Genomic DNA, 27,505 nt, shown 5'->3' with positions numbered 1-27,505 from the left:
AGCTCCAACACTGGAGTTCCCCAGCCAGAGGCGCAGAGATGGGTCTTGGGGTCCAGCAGGGTCTCTCGGGCATGGTGAGCCCAGGCTGTGGGGTGGGTCTGGACCAGTGGCTCAGGATCACTGGGGAGTTTGTCAGGGACACCTGTTCACAGTCCTGCCGGAATCGGCACCACACCGAGACCCCGGGACTTGGGGGTGAGAGGTGCACTGGCGGAGGACTGCCCTGCCACGTTTGTCCTCCCCGGACAGCTGCGGCCCTGTCTGGGTCCTACCCTCCGCTCTATGGGGGTGCTGCCAGTGTCTGATGGGAGCACGCAGCCCACGAAGCCGCGGAAGCCCAGGGTCTGTCTGCCTCCCCAGCTCCCCGCTGGGGTTTGGTGCTGCCCTCCCCACCCTCCCCGGCTGACCAGGCGACTCTTGCATGTAGTGGTCATCCTGGGCGGTGCCTTCACCTTCCCCGGGTGCCTCTGGCTCTCCACTCCCTCCTCCGGTGCTCCTAGACCCCGGCATCCAAAACCATGACTTGTCCCCCAAACTCTCCAGCTGAAGCCCCACCCAACGCCCCACACCCCTCTTGGGATTCCCAGCAGGCATTCTAGGCCCTTCCACCCACCCCCAACGGCCACCCGACTGCCACCCGCATTCCCCAGCAGCACCCAGGCCTCTCACTTCCCCTGGACCTCAGCGTCCCTGTCCTTTCCAGGCTCCGTGGGCACTTCGACGGCAGGTCACGTGAGGCCAGAAGGAGCTCTGCTTGGAGCCAAGCTTCTCGAACACACACACTTCCAGGCTGAGACTCGTGGCTGGTTCATGCCTGTGTGCTGACCCTCCTGGTACTGAGGACAAGGTCAGGGCCCCAGGGAGCTAATGGGTTGGTGCCCAGGAGCAGACAGGAACGCCGATCCAGGCAGCAGGTGTGGGGGAGGCTAGTGTGCTGATGGGACACACAGGTCCCCGAGTGCAGAGAAACATGTAGGCTTTGGACAGAAATGAGGAAACAAAACAGAGAATGGTCCTCTGGGGTGAGGGGTGCTGTGGGGGTCCGCAGGGCAGGGGGTGCTGTGGGGGAGGTCTCTCAGGTGTGGGGGTGCTGTGGGGGCCCTGGGGGGAGACACCAGATTCTTAGAAATCCCAAGACTGTTCAAGCAGGCACGTCCCTGGATGTCAGGAAGAGCAGTGGCAGGTGCTTCCTGGGGCCTCCAGACACATTCTGGTTTCCAGAGAGCGACTGTCTCCACGACAGCCTTGGTCCACACGGCCCCGGATGTGGTGCCAAATGTCTCATTATGAGCCGAGTTTGGAGTTTAGGTTTTTGTTTAACTAGTAAAGTGTGTGTTTGGAGGGGGGGGGGGGACATCCATAAGTACGGAGCTGCGTGTGTGCACGTGTGTGCGTATGTGTTTCCTCTGTGTGTGATCAAGCACAGACGCACTCCCTGGCCACCGGCAGGGCGGATGCTCTGCACACTGGTGGCCACACGCTGGCTGACACAGGTGGAACGAGTGTATCTCTCTGAAAATCTTGTTTGGATTCCAAAATGCACGTATTTTTATTTGGCCTGGGGGATCTCACGCTTCCACCACCAATGCCCCACACGAGCACAGCACCCAGGACACGATGTCACCCGCACAGTCACAGGTCACCAGGAAGCCCACCTGCTCCTCGGGGACAAAGGTACAGTAGCTTCTGTGCCGGGGTACCGCTGCCCGCACCCCCGGGGCAGCCTCACGTCCCAGAGGAATTGTGCTTTCCCAAAGGGGAGCTGCCCCAAAGCCTGGTTGTATCGTGTCCACCTGCCTACTGCCCACGTCCGTGTCCACTGAGGACACCAGGGGCATGCGAGTCCAGAAGCTGCCTCCTGCAGACCCCAGTCCAGCCTCACCCCTGTCCCCACCGCCTCCCACCATGTCCCGACACCTCTCTGTCCCGCATGGCTGCCCCCCTTCTGCCTGGCAGTGCTTAGCGGCTGCATGAGGAGGGACCGCTGCCCCCGCCTACCCCTTCTGACTTCGTAATGAATAAATTATAGGGAGGGCCACCTGACCAGGAACCCTCACCACCCCATATGCCCCACACGCGCGTCGGAGCGGAGCCCTCCAACCCCACGGGGCCTCGGGTGGAAGCAAACAGAAGCGATATTTATGCACAGTTCCTATGGGCTATAGAAAACAGCTTCGTAACTGAGCTGCCAGTGGCACATCCCACGTGTTCTCTGGACACGACATCCTTGCGGGCACTGGGCGGGGAGGGATGGGGGCGGGCAGGGGGCCTTCTGGCAGGGTCCATCAGCACCACCTCGGTGGGGCCCCCGCCCGGCGCCACGTGCACACCTAGGACGGGTGATGGTGGTGGTAGTGGTGGTGGTGGTGGTGCTCGTGGTGGTGGTGGTGCTCGTGGCGCTGGACCGTGGGCACCGCACAGCCCTCCCCTGCCAGCGCGGCTGGCAGGTCCCGCACCAGCTCGTGCTCCAGCACCACCGGCTGGCCCAGCGCAGCCTTGAGCGGTGAGTGGCCTTCCCTGCTCCTCTGCCGGTACCGCTTGTGGCCGTAGGGCTGTGGCGGGGGCGGCGGGGGGTGGTGGCCATCCTGTGGGGCCTGGGGCACGGCGGCTGGCAGGTAGTAGCCCAAGGCTCTCCCGGGCTTGCCCCCGCTGGGCACCCCGGGCGGCCTCCCTGAGCCTTTGGGGGACTTGAGGAGCGGCTTCTCCGGCCCCTTCATTCGGGGCTGCACATCCAGGGCCCTGACGGTGGGTTCTGAGGCCAGCAGGGGGGGGTCGGCCAGCACCTGGGACCTGCGGTGCCATGCAGAGTGCGTATCCGACTCCTGGGAACGGAATCGGCTTTGGGGGTATGCAGCCTTGCCCAGGTGCTCCTGCTTGGCCTGCACCGGTGGGGACCCTGCGGACATGGGACCCCAGGTGGGTGAGACCTGCAAGAGGACCCTGTGGACATGGGGCCCTGGGTGAGTGAGACCCGGGGTGGGGGGAATCCTGAGGCCCAGGTGAGACCCGTGGCAGGCCCAAGGACATCTATCTCACCGTGGAGCAGATGCGCCCCCCCACACCTAAACAGGGTGCCCACCCTGGACACAATGCTGTAGTGCGGTCTGTCACAAGGCCCCCAGGACACTCGGCGGGGGGGTTTGGGATGGCTCCGGTTCCTGAGGTGTCTGTACCCAGGGCCTCGCAGCCTGGGTGCAGGCCAGTCCCCAGGACTTACCAGGTCCAAACTTAGATGTGTAGTTCTCTATCCCGGCCAGGTCCAGGTAGTGGTTTCTCCGCTCTGTGTTCTCATCCACACGGTATGGGCCACGCTCGCAGCAGGTGTGGGGTTCGGCACTGGGCTTCCTGCACGCACCACGGGGATGAGGGCCCAAGTGCTCGCCCCCGCACAAGGCGACAGCAGGCACTCAGAGACAAAGGGGTGCCTGCCATGGGTGGGCTCGGGGTCCTGGGCAGTGGCCCTGACTGGCACTTACTGCCACACAGGGGAGCAGGAATAAAGCCGTCGAGGACAGCAAGGTCCCCAGCCACCCCAGAGGCCCCAACAACACTTCAGCACCACCGTCGGGAACACCTGCAGAGCTCGGAGAGCTGCAGCATGAGAACCTGCAGCCAAGAGCAGTCAGCACCCTGCACCCTCCAGGTGACCATGGGAACCCCAGGGTGCTGGATCATGGCAGAGGGTGCATCTCCAGGCCAACCCACCACGGCCCTCAAACCTTGCCTGCCTCTCAGACACCGAGCGCCAGCTGCCAGGGGGGGCCCCAAGGCAGTGCCCTCACCCTGCTGGTGGGCAGGGCCCGGGTGCTGCGGCCATATCCTGCCCTCTGCACCTAGGTGCCTGGCTTGGTGGCTCTGTCCTGAGGGGCAGCCCTGAGGCCTACAGGCGACAAGGGGTGGGTCAGCTGCTCCCACAGAGGACAAGCCAGAGGATGTAGCCGGGCCCCAGCCCCTCACCTGGTGTGTGCAGATGGCCTCTTGTCGGTCCCCCTGGGGTCCTCAGTGAGCTCAGCCTCCATCCTGCAGCGAGGGGGCTCCCGGTCTGCAAGAGGCAGTAGGGAGTTCCCCTCATCCACAGCAGTTCACTCCCACACTCACTCACCTGATGGCTGCCCTCAGAAGGGATGGGGTGCCAACAGCTGAACAGGGAGGAACAGTGAGCATGGTGGGGACAAGGGTGTGCGGGAGGGGCTGTCCCTGGGGGCGGGTGGGCTGCTGTCTAATGAGGGGTCTCCGGGGTGTCCGAGCAGGGCAGCACCTCACCCTGGCCTGTGTGGGGGCTGTCCTTTCTCCCGCCGTAAGACTCAGGGCTGACGGTCAGCTTCACGCGGAGGGTCTTGCTGCTGCCAGAGGAGTGGTTGATGGAGGCATCGACGGCCTCGTAGATGGTGTGCATCAGGCTGGACATGTCCTGAGCATGGCCGTGACATCAGCGACACAAGTGGACCAGACAGGGGCGCTCCGCTGCCTGCGGGCGGCCTCCCCCCCAGCCCTGCCATCTCGGCGGCTTTGCTGTCCCAGGGGCAGCTCTGCTGTCCTGGGATCACACCTCGTGGACAGTTTACATTTGACATCGATTCTGAGTTCAGAAGACTAAGCAACCAGATGAACTGTGTCACCCCACACACAGGGGCCAGCAGAGGGGAGCGCAGGGGCACCCCCAGAGCCCCCACCACCCAGCCCTGGGGACCGAAGCCCAGATGTTACTTGGGGGGGGTCCTCCAGGAAGCAGCACAGACAGCTGCTCCCCCCTAGCCCTCCCCGCCTGCCTGCTGGGAGAGCCCCAGCCTCTCCTCCCTCCAGAGCCCTTCCCTGTGGGCAGCCTGTCACAGCACCTCCCTGGTGGCCTTGCCACTGTGGTCAAAGCCATAGAGTGTGAACGTCCACTCCTGACGGTTGTCCTCCTCCACCGACACATCACACTGGAGCGCCTAGGGGGTGGGCACAGAGGTGGGCATGTGGGACAGAGGGGGACACAAGGGACAGAGGGGGGCACGATGGAGGGGGGCACGTGGGACGGAGGGAGTCACATGGGTGGAGGGGGTCACGTGGATGGAGGGGGTCACGTGGACAGAAGGGGACATGTGGACGGGGTGGGGGAGGGGAAAGACCTACACTGAGGTCCAGCGGCTTCCTGCCCAGCCCCCGTGGGCCCTCGTGGCCTGCGGCTCTGTCTCCATCCCCCGAGGTGGAGAGCTGTCCTGTGCCTTCGCAGCCCTCGACCTTCTCAGGGGGCAGCGCCACTGCAGGGGGACAGGGCTGGGGAGGATCTTTTCTGGGCCCGGCAGGGATGTGGGCAGAGGGTGCAATGCAGGGGCCAGGGAGCCCTGGAGTCCTGGCCAGCCTCTGACCCCCCCATCGCATCCTCAGAGCTGGCGGCAGGAAGGGCCCCGTCAGAGGGGAGGGCAGCCCCACTGGGGTTAGCTGGGGCCAGGTGTGCAGTCCTGCCCCTGCCCCGCCCCCCGGACAGCAGCAGCTCTGGTGCCCAGGTGAGGAGGAGGTGCCCCCTGCAAGGCAGGGAAGGATGACCCCGCCCGAGGGGCCTCTGGGAGGGTGACTGCATCGTCCTGCTGCCCCCGACCCACATGGTCCAGCTTCCCCGGACTCCAGGACCCAGGGGCGTGTCTGTGCGCTGAGTGTCCGCGAGACAGCCCTTTGTCCCCAGACTCTGGGGATGGAGAGACAACACGCATTGGTGTTGCTGGGCTCATTTATCCTCCGGGATAGGAGCTCAGGCCTGTTCCAGCTCAGTGGCTGCGTATAAGCCCTCATACTGGTGAGAGTGGGGAAGGGGCTCAGGGCCTGGGGCCCCAGCTACAAGGGTCACTCTGGTCACACCCTCCTGGTCAGCCTCCGTGTACCCGCACCACTCACACCCCAAATGACGCAGTTCTGATGACCGCCCATCACACTCCACAGTGGGATCTGTTCTGCAACAGGTGCAGAGGTGTGCTGGGGACTCGGGTCAGGACGTCAGACCCAGACCCAACCTGTGCACTCGCCAAGTGGCTTTTTTACAAAGCCAGACCGTCCCACCTGTGTACATGGGCTCATGGGTGCTCCAAAGACATAAAAGGTCAGGGGCCCCTCAGACTCCATCCTCTGCTTCTCAGATCCCCAGGTCCAAACCCCAATCTCCTAATTCATGTAAGGAGCCCCAGGAGAAATGTATGCCCGAGTGTATTTGAAGACCAAATTGCCTTTACGGCTGGGACGTCTACCTCACCTGCACCTGCCATCAGCCTCTAGAATGGGGCTGGGCTGGGCAGGACAGGCCACGGCACGCCGTCCCTGTTATCAGGGGCCCAGTGGCCGTGAGGGCAGCTTTCGGGTGTGGGCTCTGGATACAGCTACTTGGTGAGGTTCGGTGGGGTGGACTTACCCTCTAAGGGACACTGGTCCTCCCAGAAAGGTCCCTCCTTCAGGTCCCCGCTGGGCGGCTCCTGTGGGAGGACAGGGTAGTGAGACAAGGAGGCTCAGTGAAGCAGACCAAGCATGAGCCCCAGGCGCCAGGACTGGACTCCAGCCTCCCAGACTGTCACCAACCTGTCCACGCCCCACTGAGCCTCAGATTTTAGACAGCACCCCCCCGCAACGTGTTGTCCGGCTCCATCAGCCCCACGTCCATGGCAGCTGCTGCCAAAGGAGCCCTGTGTGCCCTGGACGAGTGGCCTGGCCTTTGCCTGAGGCCCCCAGCCTCTGGCGGGGAACCTGGGCCCAGGACAGTGCCGGCTGCACTTGGGGCCCCCGCAGGAAGCACAGGCTGCAGGGGGGAAGCACAGGGTGGGGGGCTGCCACACCGAAGCCCCTTGGCCACCTTAGTCTGTCCCAGGACCAGTCACGGCAAAGTGGGAACAGATCCCAGCACGTCAGAAGGGCGCTTTAGCTGCAGGATGGAAGTTCGCTTGGTGTCAGATGATTCACAGAAGTAAACAACACGGAGAAAGAAGCGGGAATGATGTCATCGGGGAAGCCTCCCTGAACCAAAGGGTGCCTGGAAGGCGTGGAAATGGCCACCCTGGGGACCAGAGCACTCCGCACGGCGGCTGGCAGGCAGCTGGCGTCCCGTGCTGCCGGGCGTCTCTGGCTCTGAGCCTGGTGCAGGGCGGGAAGCATGGGCCATGCTGTTCATGGACACAGCCCCTCTGCTATGTGACTAGAGTCCTCCTGGCCCCAACAGAACCGTTTCCCCCAACAGGAGTCCCCTGGGCTGCAGACCCCAGTCTGGAGCCCGGGTTGGCAAGGAGCCCAGGGGCTCATCCCCCAAGGGCACCTGACACCCTAGCTGCTCAGGCCCAACAGGCAGCAGGCAGGGAGGAATGGGGATCCCACTGCCACAGCACAGTCAGGATCCTGGCAAGGGATGGTGGAAGGTTCCAGACAGATCCACTGCCACCCCAGGCTACGGGCAGTGGGAGGGGACTGGGACTCGCTCCCTTCCACTAGTGGGCCTGAGGCCAGCGCCACAGTGGGCACCATGTGGGCCAGACTTACCCCCGCCCTCCAGCTCTCCTCTGCTCCCTAGACAGTCGGAATAAGAAGCCTTCTCACGGGGAGGTCAAGTGTACAAGCTGTCCAGGGCACCTCGGCAGGCATGGGTAGCTGAGGGGCCAATGGCAGGAAGACAAGGCCACAAACAGCCACAGAGCAGCCTCGTTCCCTACCCCTCACGGCTCACCCAAAGCATCCGGAGCCCATGGTAGCATGGCTGCACTGGCCCAGGACCATAGGGGATCAGAGGTGACCACAGGGGATCACAGAGGACCACAGGGGATCACAGAGGACCACAGGGGATCACAGTAGACCACGGGGGACCACAGGATCACAGAAGACCACAAGAGATCACAGGGAACCATGCGGGACCACAGGGGACCAGTGGGGCCATGGAGGACCATAGGGGACCACAGGGGACCACAGGGGGTCATAGGCAATCACAGGAGACCATAGGGGATCACAGGAGACCACAGTGGACCACAGGGGATCACAGGGGACCACGGGAGAGCACAGGGGATCACAGGAGACCACAGAATCACAGGAGACCACAGGGGATCACAGGGGACCCCGGGGGACCACAGGGGATTGCAAGAGACCATGGGAGACCACGGGGGACCAAAGGGGGCCATGGGAGATCACAGGGGACCACAGGGGCCACAGAGGATCACAGGAGACCATGGGGGAATCACAGGGGATCACAGGGGCTACAGAAGATCACGGGGCATCATAGGGGCCTGCCAGAGTGCTGGGCACACAGAAAACAAACGAGGTGCCGTGTGGTGGTTCTGCCTCCACCACCCCTGCCGCGTGCTCTCAGGTCCCTCAGCGGGGTGGTGCCTGGAGTCTCAGGCCATGGCCCATGTGGGGTGGCCTCCTCTGGGAAGGACTGGACACCGCAGGGTTATGTCAGTAGAACACAGGGACAGAAATCATGTTGCAGAGGGTGGTCAGCTGAGGCCCAGGCTGGGGGGCCTGGGGTCAGGTGCGGGGGAGCCCCCATCACTTTCTCCAGGGGCCCCAGCTGTGTGGACAGAGAAGCAGCCTGGTGAAAGGTCCCCAGGCTCTGACTACCCTGCTCCACGCATCCCGCAGGGTCCCCTGCCAGGCTAATGGTCAGTGCTCAGAGCCAGCAGGATTCTAGATGCTTCTGCCACAACTGAGCACTCTGCATGTCCACCACAATCGCAGAAGTATAAAGAAGAGCAGGACCTAATGCCCTCAGACCTAAGGATGAGGCCCACGTGTGCACGGCAACTCTGCACAAAGAAGCTAAAGTCACGGGCGGAGTGGCCAGAGCCCCAGGGTCTGCCTTGTGACCATGCTGTGCCCAGGGTACTATGGGGCACGAGACCCGGGGCTGGAGCATGTCCCCGCCACCGGCGACTCCTGGTCACACAGGAACGCCCTTTCAGCTGTGCTACTCTGCCTAAATGGGGCCGAGAGCTGTAATTGGGACGCATCAAACCTACCACCAGCCCTGGCCTGCTGCCCCCCTGCCCGCGGGGATGCCCCCTCCCCAGGGGAGCCCCCCTGGGGCTGATAAGGGGTGCAGATAAGGGGTGGCTCTGTCCCCGCTGCCACTGCGTGGGCCTTCTGGTGGCTCAGCACACCTGGCCACCCACTCACAGCCAGGAACAGGGGCAGGGTCCACTCTGATGCTTTACTTGCTCAGCTCCTGCTTTACGAGTCACGGTTCCGTGGCCGTGGCCTCAGCTGCCAGTCCCCAGGGTGCCATCCCCATCCCTGGTCCCTGTCCCTCTCACCTCTCGGAAGAGGCCACCATCCACATCTCCTGTTGAGACTCTGCCCTAAGCCTCCATACAGACCTGAAGTCCTGGTCCCCCCCAGCAGGTGGCCCCCACCTAGACTGGTCCTGGTGAGCCTGCCAGATGCTGCCTCAGCTGCCCGTGGGTGCAGAGGTGTTGGGAGTTTGGAAGGAAAATCTCTGCTCCTGGCCTCCCCTGAAAGTTTCAGCCAGGAGGTCCAGCCACAGGCTCCCAGGGACCTCATGCCATGGCCCCGCCCCTGGGAGACCCCCACGCCACTGGCCCCGTGGCAGTGCTAGGCCATTGGCTGCAGTGTGAGGGGACCGGCTCCTGGTTAAGGCCACAGTGTGGGGGGTGGGAGGGTTACTGGAAGGAGAACCATTTCGTGATGCAAACAGCCTCTCCAGAAAGAGCCTGCTCTTCAAATTTCAATGTTCCTACACTCCTGGAGAAGTCGGTGCATCTGTGATTTAGCAAACACTCCTGGTTTTAAGGGTTGTCTGTTTTCCTTGGAAATCCATCTCCCGACTCTTGGAGAGGCCCCAGGAAAGTGAGGCCAGGCCAGGTCGCTGCATCTCTCGCGCCTTCCTTCTCAACGTGTTAAAGCGCTGGCTTCCGAACCTGCTCTCACCTGCTCTCCACAGAGTGCGCCCGGATGGGTCTGCTGCAAACACAAGGCCACATGAGCAAGAGAGACACAGCTCCTGCCTCAAAGCCAGGTTCATGGGATTGGGGACAGATGGGCTGGAGGTTGTGGCTGTGTGTCTGCTTTGAAACTCCAAGAGGACTCTGCAGTTTTGCCCAAGAAATCTGTGTTCTACGGGGCCAGTGTTCACTCCCGCCCAGAAAGTGGCCCTGTGTGAGTCCAGAGGAGCAAGAGCAAGGATCCGAGGACATCCCGTTGTCCCCATGGAGGGCTGGGCTGCTGGCATGGGTGACCCTCCCTCTACCTCACAGAAGCCACCCTTGCTCGCTGCTGTGAACTGCCCCTTCATTTGCATTAAAACATGCAGAGTGGTCCCCTCCTGACCTAAAGCCTCCTGGAAATACTGGCCTGTTCCTTGCATGCAAGGCCCTCAAGGGGAGGTGGGCTGGAGGTGGGGTAGGGAGTCCAGCAGAGGGGAGAGAGGAGGGGCGGGAGGGGAGGAGGACAGGTGGGGGGAGGAGGAGGAGGAGGGAGCTCGGGGTGGGGAAGCAGGGGAACCACTCAGGCAGGTGTGTTGCTGGTATTTTCCAGAACTGCTCTTGAAGTGACAGCCACTGGGGCTCCCCAGACCCTTAGGGGAGGGTGGCCTGAGATGGACCTTTAACACAGATGTCACCCGGAAGAGCTGTTGGCCCCATGTCCCCATGCAGTGGGAAGATGGTGCCCCCGGTTCACAGAGCGCCTCTCCATGGCCTGGCCTGGCCCAGTTTCTGACCCGACAGGTGGAGCAGGTGGCTCTGCAGGGACGGGCCTTCAGGGTGGCTGAGGGCCGGGAGCCCTCACAACCACCTACCCTCCTGCTTCTGCAGGCAGCACCCCCCAAGCAGTCTGGGAACTCCCAGAGGCAAAGGGCTGTGGTGCCAGGAGCCCCCAGGACAGCTCAGCGGTCGCAGCCCCAGGTACTGGGTGGCCAGGTGGTGGTGGGCAGTGAGGGTGTGTGGGCCTCAGAGAGGAGGCTGAGGGCTGCAGGGAAGAGGTCCAGAGTGGGGGGTCCCCCAGGGCACCAGGAGGCTTCCGCAGCAGGTGGCCGAGGCCACTGTGGGGCAGCCTGGGGAGTATTTGGGCTGTTGCTTGGGTTGTTGGGTGCCAGACAGGGTGAGAGCTGGTGAGTTTGGGGTCAGCATGCAGGACTGGGCCACGTGAGGAGAGGCAGAGGGCAGGGCCAGGGTCCCCAGAGGAGTGAGGATAGGTGTCAGGGTCAAGGGTCAGGAGTGTAGGGCCCCAGAGTGGACCAGGACTGAGGCTGCAGGTAGGGAGGGGATGGGAGCCCAGCCATGGGGCCACGGCCTCTAAGCCTCCAATGAAAAGAAGCCCCTCCTGCCTGCCAGGAATCGAGGTGCTTTCGAATGCCATCAGATGGGAGGTTTGGGGAGCAGCTGCCCCCAGGCTTCTAAGGCCACAGAGTTGGGCTCCTCGCAGGGCCTGTTGTGACAAGAAACACCTGAAAGGGAGGCAGAGGCCTGCTTTCTGCCCGGTCACCCTGGGGGGACGGAGCCTGACTCTGAGGCGACCAGCCAGCACGTCTGGAATCTGGAGCAGCAGCGGCGGCTTTGAAGTGCGCTGCGCTGCTTCCACGGCTAAACAGTTTCAGATGTGACAAGCAGTTCCGCGGGCTTGACGACGCCAACGCGAGTGCCGAGCCCGGAGGCCCCGCCGAGGCCGCTGGACTCCGGAGGTGGCGGCGGGGATCGGCCCCTGAGGCCACGGCTTCCCGGGGAGGCGGCCGGCCGGCTTCCCGCACCAGCGCACATGGTTTCTGGTTCTTTCTTCCAAAATTACAAGTCCTCAAGATCCGAAAGGGGCCTTTCCAGATTTTGTCTGTCAGTACTTCTTGGTTAGGACTGTTTAATCAGACTTTGTAATCACCAAATTTGGGATTTATGTCTAGAAACGCAGTAATTTGGATCAAAGGGTCTCCTGAAATAAATAAGTCTGTGCTCACGTGCCAGCGCTCTGCTGGAACCTACTTCCCGAATGAGGCCAGGCACCAAAAACGATTCTGGCTCTCCCTTTGTCTCATCCCCAACACAGTTTGCCATAATTTTGCTTGTTTTATTAAGATATGGGATATATTACATAACCCACCTACCCTGGTCTGTGGGGATTAACAGCACCCCTCTCCCCCAAATGCCCAGACCCCGGAGAGAGTCCCTAAAGACCCCAACGAGGGCTGGAGGATGGCTGTCCAGCCCGCAGCAGGAACGGCTGGAAACCTGCACCCGGGGGATGCTGTGGGAGACTCAGCCCAGCAGCTGCCCAACTGCACGGTAATGAGTGAGTGCATCACCAGGGGTGGACTCAGGCCGCCCGAGGTGGGATACTCCACCTAAGACGTCATCACAGCTATCAGTTAGAAGCCGACTGCAGACACCTGGGGGCCAGAACTCTCCCCCAAGCCTGGGGACAGGTACTTGTGGTGCATGTGAGCCACGCCGAAAGACACAAAACCTATAAGGATGCCAGCCCCAAACTGCATGCTTGTTGCTGGGCATCCACGCCCCCTCCAGGTCCAGACCTCATTCAGAAGAACATCTGGCTGCTGGGGTGTGAGCCGGGGCGGGGGGGTGTTTCAGCACAGATGACACATGCATGTGAGTATACACACGTGTGTGACTGTATCTCATCCACATACAGATAGGCACACAGGTAGGCACATGCACACACTATGCACACAGCACAATACATACATGCATATGCAGGTACACACTGCACACAGTTGCACACATGCACATGCAGGTGTACATAGTACACATGTACACACATGCATATGCAGGCACACACACACAGATACACATATTCTACCTCAAATAATTGAGATGGGACCATAAATATGCCAAAAACGTCTTCAGTGACTTCCGTTCTCAGCACACTGGAATTCTGTTTTCTGTTTAGCACTAACTGTCAGAGAAGCAGCTAATCTGCAGACTTGGTTTTCTTCTCCCAGACATGCCTGCTGCTGTTTGGCTCTTCAGAGTTAATGACTCATAATTCCACAGAAGAAGGAAAATCACGGGTAACTGGCCTTGCAAATCCTGCTGCTGTCCTCTGAGCTTCCTGGCCACAGAGGCCACAGAGCCCACACGGGAACCCTGCCTGCCCGCCCCGTCCTGTGCAGACGAGGTTGAAAGCACCAGGTGTCAAGGGCAGACCGAATCCAGCTCCCCTCCCTCCGACTCTCCCGTGGGAACCCCCGGACTCGCTTTTCCTTTCATTTGTATTAAACCCTTATGTTTCCACTCAGAGGAAGCCTAATTCCAAAGTTGGAAAAGAACCCGTGCATTTTAAGTTCATTTTGGGGGGTTTTGTTTATTTTAATTTAGGAGGCTCCATATGTTACCACGCAGTGCAAGCGCTGAGCAGAGAAACACAGGCTGGAAATGCTGAAGCACTGGGATCAGGTCACAGCACCGGGACCCCGGGGACCGAGCTACTCTGGCAAACCTGACAGGCACCATTTCTGCCTTTGAAAGCACCTTCCTGGCATCAGGTGGACACGCGGTGGATGCCCCCTACCTGGCTCTGTGGTTGTTGCTGGAGCTCCTGAGCTCAACGGGGCACGGGCGCTCTCCTGCCCCTCTCACATCTGGAGGAAACGCGCATAGGTCTTCCTTAGGCAAGGATCTCAACTTAGAAAAGAAATTGTAGGTGCCCAAATGAGCCCCGAGTGGAGGACACACACGCCTGCAGCCTATCCTGGCCGTCAGAGGATGACAGGCACAGTGGCTCCTAGGGTGAAGACACACGGATCTCGCAGGAAGCCTGGCCACACTGCCCTCTGACCTGGGGCTGACCCCGCCTGGCTTCCCGGGTGCGCCCCTAGCACTGCAGGTGCTCACCCGGGGGGCCTGCTGCCTCCCCAACCCAAGAGTGACCTGTGTGGTAGGGTAGGTGGGCCTGCTGGTTGGAGCACAAGCTCTGCACGGTCCGCCTGCCCATCGGGTCTGGGCTGTATGGCTCCAGGCAAATCCCCTAACCCTGCTGTGCCTTGGTTTCCTTCCCAGGGAAGGGGAAAGGAGGCTGAGGAGTTGTCCTGATTATGCTGGCAGCCGCCAATAGGTCCCTGTCCCGTGAATGCATGTCAGGAGGGCAAGCTTCAGCTCCCTCCGGTCCTGCTCTCCTGCCACGAGATTTAAACATATTTTTTTTCTGGGCGCCTGAGAGGCTCACTCGGAGAGGTGTCTGCCTTCGGCTCAGGTCGTGATCCCAGGGTCCTGGGGTCGAGCCCCATGTCGGGCTCCCTGCTCAGTGGGGAGCCTGCTTCTCCTTCTCCTCCCTGCTTGTGCATTCTCTTTCTCTCTCTCAAATAAAAAAGAAATCTTTTTTTCTCTGGCTGCCTTAAAACCTTTCTCCTTATCACTGACTTTCAGCAATTTGACTGTCGTACATACAACCTGACACAGTTTTCTCTATTTGCTTGGAATGCATGGAGTGTCCTGGGCCTGTGGTTTAGAGTTTTTATCAAATTTTTTATTTGGGGCCATGTTTCCTCAAGTACCTGCTTGCTCTCCTCCTGGCTGGGGGTCCTGCAGTCGGGGAGCCCTGTGCATATGGCACCGTCAGGCCCCTCTGCCCTCTGTGCTCCATCCTGGGCCACGTGCACTGCCCCGGCTCCCAGGTGCCTCATCTCTTCTCCTGCTGCATCCACCTGCCGGCAGCCCCATCACCGCTGCTCACTCTGATGCTGTGCTTCCATGTCTAGAACTTGCATTTTCTACAATCTTCCTGTCCTCTTGGGCACGCAGGCATGTCTATAACCTGTTTTAGCACCTCTGTGTGCTATGCCCATCCCGTCGTGGCTCAGTCTGCTTGTATCGGTGGATTTTCTTGAGGGTACGGGTCATGCTCTCTCCGCTGTGCGTGTGCCTGGACAGTTTCGCTTGTGCTGGACACTTCCACTGTCTGTGGTTTGGGCCGTTTCGTTACAGACAGCGTTGTGTTTTGTTACGCGTGCATTGTTTTGGATGGAGGTTCCTTTTAAGCTTCGTTAGGGTGGGGTTGGGTCAGCCCTAGGGGGGACTAAGCCCCCACACTGTCTGGACCCCAGGAGTTGGGGTGTCCACGCATTTCAGCGGCCCTTCCCAACTTCTCACCCACATGCAGATCAGCCCCCACTGGGGACCTGCGGGGACCCCTGCACAGACGCCCGCTCTCCAGTGGCCTGGGAACTTAAAGGCGCTTCAGCCTCTCAGGGATACCTGCCCACACTGCCTGCTGTCTGAGCATCGCTGTGTCACACATGCTGTGCAAGGTGGAAGGCAGACCCGGTCCCTGCATCTTGGCCAGATTAATCTCCTCCTGCATCGGTTTTCAGGCATGGGTGGCCCTCAGGGCCGATGCCAGTGGAGTCTAGGCCTGGGTGACATCGGTTCTCGTCCACAGGCTCAGGCACTCTGCCCTACGAGGGACATTTTTACACGAGGGTCTGGAAAGAGCCGAGACACCAAAACGTCGACTGATCAAGATTCTGTCCATGTTCCTTCGAGTAGAATCCACCGTGGGCTCTGATCCAGCATCCCCACGACTTTAACGTGGCATGAGCTGGATTTCTCCCAGGACGGGACCACCAAGGAAGGCCTTCTCCCCTGCACTGTGAAAGGCAACGCATGGCCCTGGCTGGGGAGAGGGCGGCCTGTGCCTCCCAACCACGTTCATGCTCAGTGAAGCATTTCCTCATCCCAGGAGGCACGCTGTGCATCATTCCGATGGTGTGCCTCCCTATTTCCACATTCACACGCCGAGAACATGTCGTCCGCCTCCAAGAGATAAACAACAGAAACACCAGCGCTAATGATCTGATTTGCCTCTTACATCGGAAGAGCCCAGTGTCCAGCAAACTCAGAGATGAGCAGGGGTTTGCAGCCCCTGCAACACACTCTGCACTGATTTGGTAGATGATTCCTTGAAGTACATGAAAACCACCTTCTCCGACTCCAGTTGCAGAGGAAGCAGACACAGGGGCTTGCTACCCTCCAGACAGAGCCTCCTGGAGCTGTGCTGACCACCTGGCAGCCACGGCCACATGTGCCTTTTTACATTTGAAGTTATGAAAATGGAACCACATTATAAATCCATTTATCTGCTGCATCAGCCACATTTCAAGCACCAACATGGTCAGCAGCGACCCTGTGGGCAGTGCGGATAGAGACCATGCCCAGCCTACTGGACGGTATCTGGCCCCATATTCCCACCCACAGATGAGGAACCTGAGGCCTCAGCCCTGTGGGGGCCACAGGGACAGCCAGCTGGACTGTAGCCCATAGGACAGCACCCTGCAATGGCCTCGGCGAGCTCCTCTGGCCCAGCCCCTGGCCACACTGAGTGAGCCCCAGGTGCTTCCACATCGGAGGCCTGATGTCTGACCTGCTTTGTGGCTACGAGTGAACAGCCACTGCTGTTGTGGCACATGGACCTCGGTGTGCTCAGCAGGTGGCTGTCCCGGCCCTGGCACCCTCCCAGGACACCCGGGAGGCGGGCGCCTGGCCACACACTCCTCCTGCTGCTGTGGGCATCCTGGGCCCCTTCCGTTTGGGGTTTTCAAGTCATGCTGTGGTACAGGTTTTAGAGCAGAGGCCAGAAGGGACCGCAGGTGCTCACAGGAGGGCTGGTACATGGACGGCCATGGGGGTGGCCCCGGGGGCAGAGGCTCAAACCCGTCCGCCACCGAGGGAAGAGGCTTTCGCAGGCAAACAAGCAAAGCAGATGGCCAGAGAGCCCGCTGTGCCCTGCAGAGCTACCAAGGTGTGCAGGACGTTAACGAGGGACACGCTGCCTCCTCTGGGCAGGCCCTGGTCCCCACGGGGCAGCGCGCAGAACCATGCTCCCACTTCTCTGTCGGTTCGCAGACAGACGGACCTGTGACTGCTGGCGGCCTTCTGGAATGCCGCCCTCCTTAGGAAGCCCTCTCACGGTTCCACAAAAGGACAAGGGAGATGCAGGCTGAGGATGGGTACCGACTGGCTGGTCAGGGCCCCGCCTCGCAGAGACAGCTTTTAGCTGCCTCCCTACAAGGAGCGAGGAAGGGGGCAGTTACCCTCTGACCTCGAGACTCCACACAGGAAGCCTGCAGAGCAGCTTTTATCCAGAGCTCGTGTGGGGCTGGCTGCCAGTGTTCACCCCATTTCCAAAGAATTTATCAAAACAAGTGTATCTGTATTAAGATGCTTCTGGAAAGCCTACTCCATATCTGAAAAGCCAGGCTCCAGGATTCCTGGGTAAATGAAGGCCAAGCCTGAAGCATCCCCAGAGCAGACAGGGTCACTCTGTACCCTGTGGGCAAGGCTCTGCAGTGCAGAAGGGGCCCAGAAGGTTCTGTAGTCCAGCCTGCCCATGGGGGCTTGTGGCCAAGTGCAGAGAAGGAGCAGGTCTGAGCAGGCCCAGCATGGGTGGAGGAGGATCCAGTCCATCCAGGAGGGGCCCCCAGGTCTGGAGGGTGCAAAGTGGGCAGGGATGTGGAAGGTACCCGGGGAGGAACACAGGGCCTGTGGGACCTCAGAAACCCAGCTCCAGCTGGGCCAAGGGGCACAGCTTGGGGGTATTGGGGAGATGGATTACATGGGCAGGTGGGAGAGCAGGGCTTTGGAACAGGTGGGGAGACTGTCCAGAGGCCCTGACAGCTCAGACATTCATGGGCAGGGTGGGCCGGAAGTGACACATGAAACCCACAGAGCAGGACACCAGGAAGGGGGAAGTCAGGGGGTGGGGGTCGATGGGGGGAGCAGGGCAGCTCCAGGTGCAGGGATGCTCACCTGGCCATGGGCAGCAAAGGGGCAGAGGCTCCGTGAGAAGCCGGCACTGGTGGGGACGTGCATGGCCTGGCCAAGGACAAGAGGTTCTCGACCTCGGATGGTCTGAGCAGCTGGCAGAAATGCCGAGCCATGCAGGGTTGTCCTGGGTAGATGGAGGCGTGGACATAGGGTGGGGAAGACAGCTCAGGAGTTTAATCCTGGCATCACCCTGGTGGACAAGACCAGTGGGCAGCTGTACAGACACTCTTGGGTCATGTGAGGCACACTGATGCCATAAGGAGTGGACAGGCACTGGGGACAGGGTGCTGGTCAGACAGGCCAGGTGCCCAGGATGGAACCGTGGGCACGATCCTGCTCCCGGACACTGAGCCTGAAATCCTGACCTTACCTGCAGGAGGCAAAGAATGTGCCAGAATGTGCCATGTGTTAGCCTATGGGCAGCACTCCGGGTCAGCAGAGAGGTCAGTGCCACCTGAAACCTTCCCATGACACACCTGGGCTGGCCTACCATAGGCACTGAGGCTGTCTGCACAGCAGGTGGGGCCAGGTGGGTGAGGTGGGGAGGGGAGAAGGGGGGAGTGGAGAAGAGGGGAGAAGGGGGGTGGGGAAAGGAGGGGGTGGGGAGAAAAGGGGGTGGGAGCAGGTTGGGGTGGGGATGGGGGGGCAGGGAGTGGGTGGAGGCAGCAGGTGGGGGTGGGGAGCAGGGGAGGCAAGGAACAGGCAGCCTGCAGGGAGGAGCTTCAGTGGGAGGAACAGTGTGGAGGTGCCAGGAGGAGGGCCTGTCCCCCCTCCCCCACCCGGGCCCTGGCCCACAGGGAAGGATAGACTTGTCCTTGGAGGGTCAGGAGGAGAGAGGGAGAAGGTAGAGGGAGCCACACGGGGCCTCTCCTGTCCCTGAGCCTCTGCAAGAGGACAAGTCCCAGAGGGACAGGACTTGGGACCTGAGACCCCTGGTTACAGGAAGGCCGAGGCCTAGGGAGGGCCGGCCACCGCAGTGGGCACAGCCTCACCTTCCCCAGGCTGAGGGCCGGGCAGAGCAGCCTCCTGGCCATGCTCTGAATGCCCATCATCCAGATGCCGCATGGCCGTGCTAACATGATCTCCAGGTTCAGTTTCTGGGTTAAACCACACCCTGCTTGTTCCTGCCTCAGATTCTAGAGCTCAAAACTAGTTACGCTTTCCTTGGAAGACGCTGCTGAACCAAAGGAAAACAAATTCTTCCTGTTCCGGCTGCGGCCAGGCTGCCTGCCGCCTGAGCTGATTCCAGAGAGCACAGAAGCGGGGAGCCTGGGAGAAAGGGTGTGTTATCAGCCCCTGGTGAGGGTCCTGATAACAGCCAGCACTCTGTTGAACAGCTCGCTGTCACACACAGGGGCACATCTGGAGCGGAGGGCAAAGGAGGAAGGCTCTCTCCTCGAGTGAAAATTCAATGACGCGGACGCACAGGGTGACCCCACACACCAGGCATCGTGCAGGGGCACCTGGGGTCAAGTTGCACAAATGAGGCAGAACTGAGTCCACGAGAGCCCATGGTGTGTATCTGGGGAGCACCAGCCCAGCACCTGGGAGGGAAATGAGCGGAGAGGGCCCGCAGGTTCCAGGCCAAGGTCTTAAAGGCCTCCAGAGAGGTGAAGTGTGAATGGACACCTGAAGGAGGGGAGACAGTGAGCTGAGCTGTGGGGATGGGCTTCCAGGCAGAGGGTGGCACATGCCAAGGCCCTGGGGCAGGACCAGGAAGGAGGCAGGAGCAGAGTGGGGGCCACTGAGCAGGTTCAAAGGTGGCCAGGTGAGAGGTGTCAGTCTCCCAGACCGTCACTGAGGAGGTGCTGGCATCACCTCTGTGTCCCAAAGGCCCCCTCACCTCTGGTGGGGGAGGAGCGTGGGGGAGGACTGGCAGGAGGGAAGGTCATGGGGAGTGGGTCGCAGTGGACAGGGGTGGAAATGGCCGATTCTGGCCCACTGCAAAGAGCTCGAGTTGATGGGTCCCCCGGCACAGGATGGGTGGGACAGGCAGGGGACGAGGGCCCAATGCTGACGTGGGGGCGGGCAGGTGTCCTGCAGGGAGGGGGGTCTGGGTGGAAGACCGGAACCCCTGGGGGTGCTGGTGTGCACAGGCAACCCCTCAGAATCTGTGGGCCCAGGGGTTTCTGGGGTCCACAGTGCACTCCTGATGCTCCTCTAGTCAAGCAACGTAAGTCAGTGCCCGTAAAGCAGCCTGAGCATGTTCCAGCTGTCACAGGTGCGGGCGACTGAGTTGCAGTCCTGCTTCTAACAGACTCCCTGGGCGGAGCCCCTGCCAGCCGCCCTCCCTCCCAGCTGGCAGCGGGAGAACATGCAAGCTGACCAGGGGGCCTCGGGGAGCACAGCCCTGGTGCTCCACTCAGCCGAGAGCTCCTCTGGACACCAGAGGCCCGTGTGCTTGCCGAGCTTCGCGGCGCCCACCCTCCAGAGCAGAGCGAGCCTATAGCTGCATTCTGGGATCAGCTGCTCCCGCTGTCACCCAGGGTGGCGGTTCTCCGGTGCTCCGAATGGGGGCCTCCGCGGATGCATGGTGCCACCGCATGCTCGACAGAGAGCCCAGCCCACGACGGCTAATCCCTGTGAGGCCACACGACGTCCAAAGGGCACATCCTGCCTCTGCATATCCGTGGATGACATGTGGGGCCAGACGGTGCCCCCCAGCCCATGCCCCCCAGAAACTCCGAATGAGACCTTATTTGGAAATGGAGTCTGTGCCCAGTGATTGGTTAGGACACTGTGGTGCTGGGTTTGGGCTGATCCCAGCCAGTGGCCTGTGTCCTTGTCAGGAGGAGGGGACACACAGACACGGGAAGAGGCCGCATGCAGACCCAGGCTGACATCGGGCAGGGGCGCCTGCTGCCCTGCTGGGGAGACCAGGGAGCACCATCCTCTGGAGCTGTCAGGGGAGCACAGCCCTGTGGACACCTTGATTGTGGATGTCGGGGCTCCAGAACAGGGCAGAAGGAATGTCTGTGTGGCGTGTGGCACCTGGTTACAGCAGCCCCAGGTGACCAGCACAGGTGGCCCAGGTGGCTCTTTTATAGGATTATCTCAGAATATTTGGTTCTAAGGCATTCCCAGCATGTGCTTACACCGATCAGCTATTGATCAGCTATTGATCAGCTCGAGGAAGATGAAACATCAAGTGTCCTGGGGCCTGGTGCATATATAAGAGGGATGGTCCAGCTTCCTCCAGGAAACATGACCCAAACCCTTATGGTGGTGTCAGGCCAGATCTGGGGATGCAGGGACCCCACAGTGCTGGCTGGCTCCTCTTGGGCTCAGCACGTACACACACACACACACATACATAATACAGGCGTCCCCGCAGACCAAGACAATCAGGGTCACAGGTCACACCTTTCACATCCCTAGGGAACAGTTCCAACAGGAACTGGCTGTCCCCCCTGCGATCACGACCCTGCTGCCCCGAGGCTGTCCCCCCTGTGACTACAACCCTGGTACCTCAAGGCTGTCCCCGCTGTGACCACGACCCTGCTGACCACTGGCTGTCCCCCCTGTGACCAAAATCCTGCTGACCACTAGCTATGCCTCCCGTGACCACGACACTGCTGCTCTGAGGCTGTTCCCACCTGTGACTACAACCCTGCTGATGACTGGCTGTCCCCGCTGTGACCATGACCCTGCTGCCCCGAGGTTGTTCCCAACTGTGATCATGACCCTGCTGATCACTGGCTGTCCCCACTGTGACCATGACCCTGCTGCCCCGAGGTTGTTCCCATCTGTGACCACGACCCTGCTGACCACTGGCTATCCCCCCTGTGACCATGACCCTGCTGCCCTCATTCCTTGTGGTTTTCATGCATGACCTCAGCTGCTCCCCATCCCTAGAACCTCGTGCTGAACCCGCCAGCACCCACATCCCCTGGCACAGCCCTGGCCAAAAGGGGGCAAGCGATTAGATTCTGCCAAGATCAAACAGCAGCATTACCCAGAGTCCATGAGGCAGACTCTTGGATTGTATTCTAGACCTAGAAGCAGCCAGTCCACCTGTCTAGAAAACACTAATACCTACGAGTGTGTCAGACGAGAACCAACCAGGCACCGGGAGCAGCATCACTGGCAAAACCAGCCTCAGTTCCTTTGTTTTGGGGGAAGAGGAGAATAGGTGACAGCACGTGGACACACACTTAAGTTCCATAAGGTCATCAGCCATAGTTCTTGGGCAACACAGGGGACACAGTGTGCATGGAAACACAGAGTGGACTTCAGAAAAGGAGCATGGCCCCCCACCCCACCGGGTGTGCTGCACGTTCCAGGCTGGCCTCCCCTGGGCACCACCTGGGGGGACAGGGGCCGTGACACACTTCTGGGCACCACACAGAGAGAAGGCTGCAGAACTCTGGGATAGAAGCAGGAGGGACATAGGACCAGACCGCCCAGTGTCCCTGACCGAGCAATTTCCAGGGGCAGAACCAGGAGCAGGGGTGTGTGGTGGAGGTGGGTAGAACCACCCCAGGGTAGCTCAGTGACGTGGTGGCAGCAGGGGCCCTGTGCACCCCTGCCAGCAGGAGGCGAACCTGGCCAGATGTTCGCACCCCACAGCCGAATGAAGGAGTAAAAGCCATGCTGCTGTCCTAAAGCCAAAGTGTGTATAACGCAAGGACATCCTGTTCTGAGAGTTTGCTCTTTCTGTACGTTGGTGTTAAAAGCACCCTGATGGCACAGGCTGGGCGGCTAAGAAACGCATTTAGTTCTCGCAGTTTGGAGGCTAGAAGCCCAAGGTCCAGGCGAGGGCAGATCCCGTGTCTGGTGAGGCCCCTTTCTGATTTTCAGATGGCAGAGGGGACAGGGACCTACCTCTCTGGGGTAGGGACCTTGACCCTGCCATCGGCGCTCCATCCTGGTGCCCTGAGCACCTCCCGGAGCCCCTGCTTCCTGACACCGTCACCTAAGGGGCTAGGTTTCAATAGACGGGTTTTGGAGCAATATGAACATGCAGGCCACAGGAGAGGACAACATAGTAAGAGAACAACCCAAGCCACACCCCTCAGCACTCTTAGACATGCTCTAAGAGTGTGGCATCTGTCCACCTGAAAGACCCTCTGGGCCCCAGCTCCAGGCTCTCACAGGCCTGCTGGTGGGGGGGACCCCTGAAGAGTCACTGCCACGTTCTGAACAAATGAGCGCACTTACCCAGACACCTCTAAGGACTGAGAGGACAGTGCCAGGCCCCCTGCCAGGCACCCAGCCAGGCCTGAGCGCGATTTGAGTGCACACGCAGGTGACTGATCACAAAGAGACCGAGCCTTACGGGCCCCTCCCTCCCTCCCTCAGGCAAAGGGAACAGGCTGAGAAAATGCAGAGCTGCCCCCCCCCCCCACTGCTCTCTGGGCCTTCCTGTGCCCGGGGACCACATGTCCATCCAATGTTACAACAATGTACCCAGAAAATGCCTTAAAAAGTATTTCCTGCCTTTCTGATGTGCACAAAAACATCACCCCCAGAGAGCTGGAGCTGCCACTCTCGCATGTGCTCATCTCGGGGCCTATCTGAGCCCCTCCTCAGAACGCTGCACAAGCGTTTGCAAACAAACTTAGATTTCTCTTTACCAACCGGCCAGGAAAATGTCCTTCCTAAGAGGGGGCTGACATCCCCATGTGCTGGTGTGCTCTGCCTGTGGGGGACTTTGGGCCCGTGGAGGTCTCAGCCATCTGGTGTGGCCACCAACAGGGATCCAGCCAACACTGTGCAAGCACCACCTTGTCCTGCTTGGCCAATATGTGCCGATCTAGTTTACCCCAGGTCCCCCTGGGACCCCAGGCTGGGGCAGTTCTCTCCTTCTAGACTTTCAAACCCACTCTCAGGGTCAACCTGGTCCTGCGGTCTGGGACCCTCAGCCATTCCATCTGGAGCCCCCCTGCAGGCCAGCGGTCACCCAGCTCGCGGATGGGAGGCGTGGTGGCCTCAAACCCCAGCCACCTTCACAGCGCAAGCCAGTAATCCTAACACACGGCCAAGCTGCCCCCCACCTCCAATGGGAAACTGAGGCTTGGTGCCACAAGACCCAGCTCCAGACTCAGAGGCTGGGGAGGGGCAGGCTCTGGGTCCGGCTGGCATCACTCTGGCCAGCTGCCTCTCTCTTGGCCGGGGTCGCCCCCTACCCCGCCCCCCACCCGCCCCCGCCGCAGCCTCTGCCCCCACAAGCCTACCTGCTTGCCGCCGGCGCTTCGCTCAGCCTCCTCCGTGCCTTTGCAGCCGCTCGCGAACGCGGACACCACGGAGCTGTCCCCTGCCGCCCCGCGGGCGGACGCGCGGGAAACGGTGCCGCGGGGAAGGAGACGCGCGTCAGCCCCGGCGCGGAGCCTGTGCCGTGCCCCGCCCGGCGCCCCCCCAGGTCCGCGTGCCCCAGCGCGGGGCTCAGGGCGCAGGGCTCAGGCCGGTCGGGGGGCCGGGGGGACCCCGCGCCGCCGTCCCCACCAGCCGCGGGCTCAGGGCGGGCGCGCCCGGCTCTGCGCTCAGGGTCCCGGCCGCCGCCCCCGCGCTCACCTTCGGGGCTCTCTCTCCGCGGGGGGCCTGCGGGGGCCGCGGCCGGCGCGCGCGCTGGGGATGGGGGCGCCGGGGAGGGGCCGCGCCCGCCCGCCGCCTGCCGCGCCCGGGTCTCACCCAGCCTGGACTGCGCCTTCCCCATGGCCGCGCTCCGGGCGGGGCGGGGCGAGGCACCGGGACCGGGACCGGGACGGGAGACGGGAGACGGGGACCGGGACCGGGAGGGGGGGGAGCAGGAGGCGGGGACGGGAGACGGAGACGGGGACCGGGAGGCGGGGTCCGGGAGGCGGGCGTCCGGGAGGCGGGCGACCGGGAGACGGGAGGCGGGGACGGGGACGGGACGGGACGGGGACGGGGCCGGAGCAGCTCGGCCACGGTGGCCTCGGCGGCCCGGCTCCCTCTGAGCGCGCGCGCCCGCGCCCCGGGCTTTAAGCGCGGCCCCCGCAGCGCCCCCCGCGGCCGCCGCCCGCAGCGCAGGGCGCCCGTGGACCCGGCCCCGCCCCCACCGGCCTGTCCGCCTGCCTTCGCCCGGGAGCCCTGGGGGGTGGGGAGCTGCCAAATGGGAAGGTGGCGACGGCGCACGCCAGCGCGAGGCCCTGGGAGGGGCGGCCAGGAGGGTGGGCAGCGGCGGGTGGGGGCCCGATGGGGGCAGCTCCCGACCCCCTCACCGGCATCTCTGGGCGGGACTCCCCACTCTAGAGGAGCCCAGAGCAGCGGCGGGCTTCAGAACAGCCTGCCATCTGCCCTGCCCTGGGTGGGGGGGTGGTTGGGAGCAAGCTTGGGAAGGGGTGCCCGGGGGACCCAGTCCTCTCCTGGCTCCTGTGAACCCAGGGCTTCTTCCCCAAAGGTCCAGCCCCAGACTCTGCCTGGCACATTATTCAAAGACAAGAAAGGATGGAGGTTGTGTCACAGGCTTGACACACTTCACTCCCTCTCCTTTGGCCTTGGCTGGAGCATGGCTTTTGCTGGACTTCTGGGCAATAGTGGGGGTGTCAGCTGGCCCTGGGGCACCCCAGCCTGGTCACCTGCACACAGCCTCCTCCACGCAAGGGACGTGGCCACCTGCACACCTTTTGACCACTCTGCCTCCTCCCCAGAATCATCCACCTGCTCTGCTGACCCCTCCCTCGGTGCCCACTCTCAGCACCCCGTCTGTGCCTTTCCCTGCAGCCCTCGCCTTGGGAGGATCCCTCCCCTCCCCCTCTGCTCCACTTGCCTCAGTAAAACCATCCTTCCTCACCCCTGCCCTGCACCCCAGCTTGCTACTGCCACACGACTCCTTCCCTCACTTGGCCTCAACCTTCCCTGCCCACCATGCTCCTCTATCTCCCACCACAGTTTCTGCGGAGCCCGTGCTTATCCCCCCATAGTTCCCACATTTCTGATCTCTGCAGATGTCCTCACCATGGCCCAGTGCCAGCTCCGAGCCTTGGAGGTAGGCCACTGTGCCCAAGGTCACTCACCTGCCCAGGCCTGGCCCACCTCCTCCAGGGGGCCGGGTCTCCCCAGCTCACCCCTACAGGCCCCACTGCTGCCTGGGCTGTCCCTACCCCTCTGCCCTGGGAGCCTGACATCCAGCCAAGCCCCAGGGGATGCTTTAGTGTGTCCTTGTGCAGCTTTCAGCCCTCAGGGGCAGGTGCTGGCCCTCGACATGCACAGCTGGCCAACAACAGGCTGCAGATTGAACTAGAGTCCTGCTCCTGACCCTGGAACACCCCTGCACCAAGCTCAGCCAGGACCCAGGCTGCACACAGGGCATGAACACCTGCCACGGGAACCGTGCCATGGGCAGCTTGGATGCCAGCCGTCCCCAGTGTCTGTGCTCAGGGATCCCCATGGAAGGCCTGGCCGTGTGGGCCATCGGTCCCTTCCAGGGGAAGCTGGTTCAGGCTGAGCTCTGACCATGGTGTGTATCAGCGGGGCCACCAGCCGGGTGTTGTCCCAGCCTGCCTCCCGGTCATGTAGGCTGCCACAGGGTGGCAGCTGGACTCCTGGCCATGCAGAGGCTCCCAAGAGAGGCCGCCTGCCCAGCTGGCTGGAGAGCACAGGCCAGGGAATGGACAAGTGCTTTATTGGCTCCAAGTAATTTGTTAGTTGCTTTAGTTCCTAGGAGGAACCTCAGTGAGGGGTCTACAGGGGCCCTTCACTGACTCGCATGATTCTGACTCATGTCACAGCCACCGAGGGGTGCAGTGCCAGAAACCTGACCAGGTGCCAGGGCAGCGTCATCGCACACGGCTTTCACTGAGCACGGCCCATGCTCCAGGCTACGCCAGAGCAGGAAGTTGCCCTCTGTCCATAGGGGGACACAGAAACAGACAACTCTCACCACTGGGTGGACGGGCAGGGCTCTGACACAAAACCCTGGGTGCCTGGGCACGGACACTCCCCAGCTCCCTCCCCAGGAGCTCCTAGGAGTCACCTGTGCTGCTGCCCCGACCTCACCTGGCTATACCTGTAGGGATGACCCTCTCTGGTGCGGCAGGGGATGGGTCAACCCAGAGCTAAATCTAGGCCCTCCCCCCCTCAGATACCTTAGGCTGCCACCCCACCTCCACCTCCTGCAGTTCCAGTTCAAAGGGTGACCCTGGTCCCCACCAGACTCTTCCTGTCTCTGACCATCCCTCCCGGGGAGGCAGAGCCTGCGTGGAATCCTTCTAGAACTGGCCACCAGCTCTAGGGCCCTGCAAAGGTGCCCATTTGAACATTCTTGAGGCCTTAGACCTCAAGCCCACGGTGATCGTTTGCAGGAATGTGCTGGGTGCTGGTCCAGGTCCCTGACACTTCTGCTCTGGGATGGCCTCTTCTTGTCACTGGCCTGGCTCACCGGCATTATGTTTGTACTGATGCTGCCTCCGTGATGTGACCCGTGAGCTCCCAGGAGCCTCTGGACCAGCATCGGTTGTGTGCCGCACCCCCATGACCATGACTACCACGTCCTCTCGAGGACTGTTTGTGGGTCAGCCATCCCCCCTCTTTTGCCTATGGGGTGGAGAGTCTGCATGGGCCTTTAGAGGGTTCTGCTCCCCCGAACTGGGTCCTTGGAGCGTCCTTGTCACCCTGGGACGGCTGGTTCGGGCAGGGACATTTGCAGGACCCCACCCACCATTGCCCTGGAGCAAAGGGACAAGAGAGAACTCGCCCATACCAGACTCCAAGCCCAGCTGGCCCCTGACTGCCCTGCATCGTTGGGGCCCCAGGGTGGCTCCCAGGGTGGCCTGAGGGTGCGGGAGAAGAGCCCACAGCAGGCTGGGCTGCGTGGG

General features: G+C 61.6%; 1 protein-coding gene across 2 annotated transcripts; it reads right to left on the bottom strand.

The window, feature by feature from the left end:
- Window positions 1-1,524: 1,524 nt before the first annotated feature.
- NKD2 (NKD inhibitor of WNT signaling pathway 2) lies at window positions 1,525-24,507 on the bottom strand. Of its 2 annotated transcripts, XM_041731422.1 has the most exons (9): window positions 24,243-24,507; window positions 23,906-23,985; window positions 6,383-6,443; window positions 5,116-5,243; window positions 4,836-4,931; window positions 4,264-4,411; window positions 3,958-4,042; window positions 3,218-3,345; window positions 1,525-2,896 (listed from the first exon to the last, which is right to left on the bottom strand). In XM_041731422.1, the coding sequence occupies exons 1-9, from the start codon at window positions 24,382-24,384 to the stop codon at window positions 2,331-2,333; spliced, it is 1,434 nt and encodes a 477-aa protein (XP_041587356.1). In that variant the 5' UTR covers window positions 24,385-24,507; the 3' UTR covers window positions 1,525-2,330. The 2 variants fall into 2 exon arrangements, with proteins under 2 accessions (XP_041587356.1, XP_041587358.1); XM_041731424.1 differs by lacking the exons at window positions 23,906-23,985; window positions 24,243-24,507 and adding an exon at window positions 12,769-12,898.
- Between the last annotated feature and the right edge of the window lie 2,998 nt (window positions 24,508-27,505).

The sequence above is a fragment of the Vulpes lagopus genome, chromosome 17 (genome assembly GCF_018345385.1).
Source record: "Vulpes lagopus strain Blue_001 chromosome 17, ASM1834538v1, whole genome shotgun sequence".
Lineage (NCBI taxonomy): Eukaryota > Metazoa > Chordata > Mammalia > Carnivora > Canidae > Vulpes > Vulpes lagopus.
The sequence above is the reverse complement of the archived record's forward strand: the minus strand, read 5'-3'. Positions and strand labels throughout refer to the sequence as shown.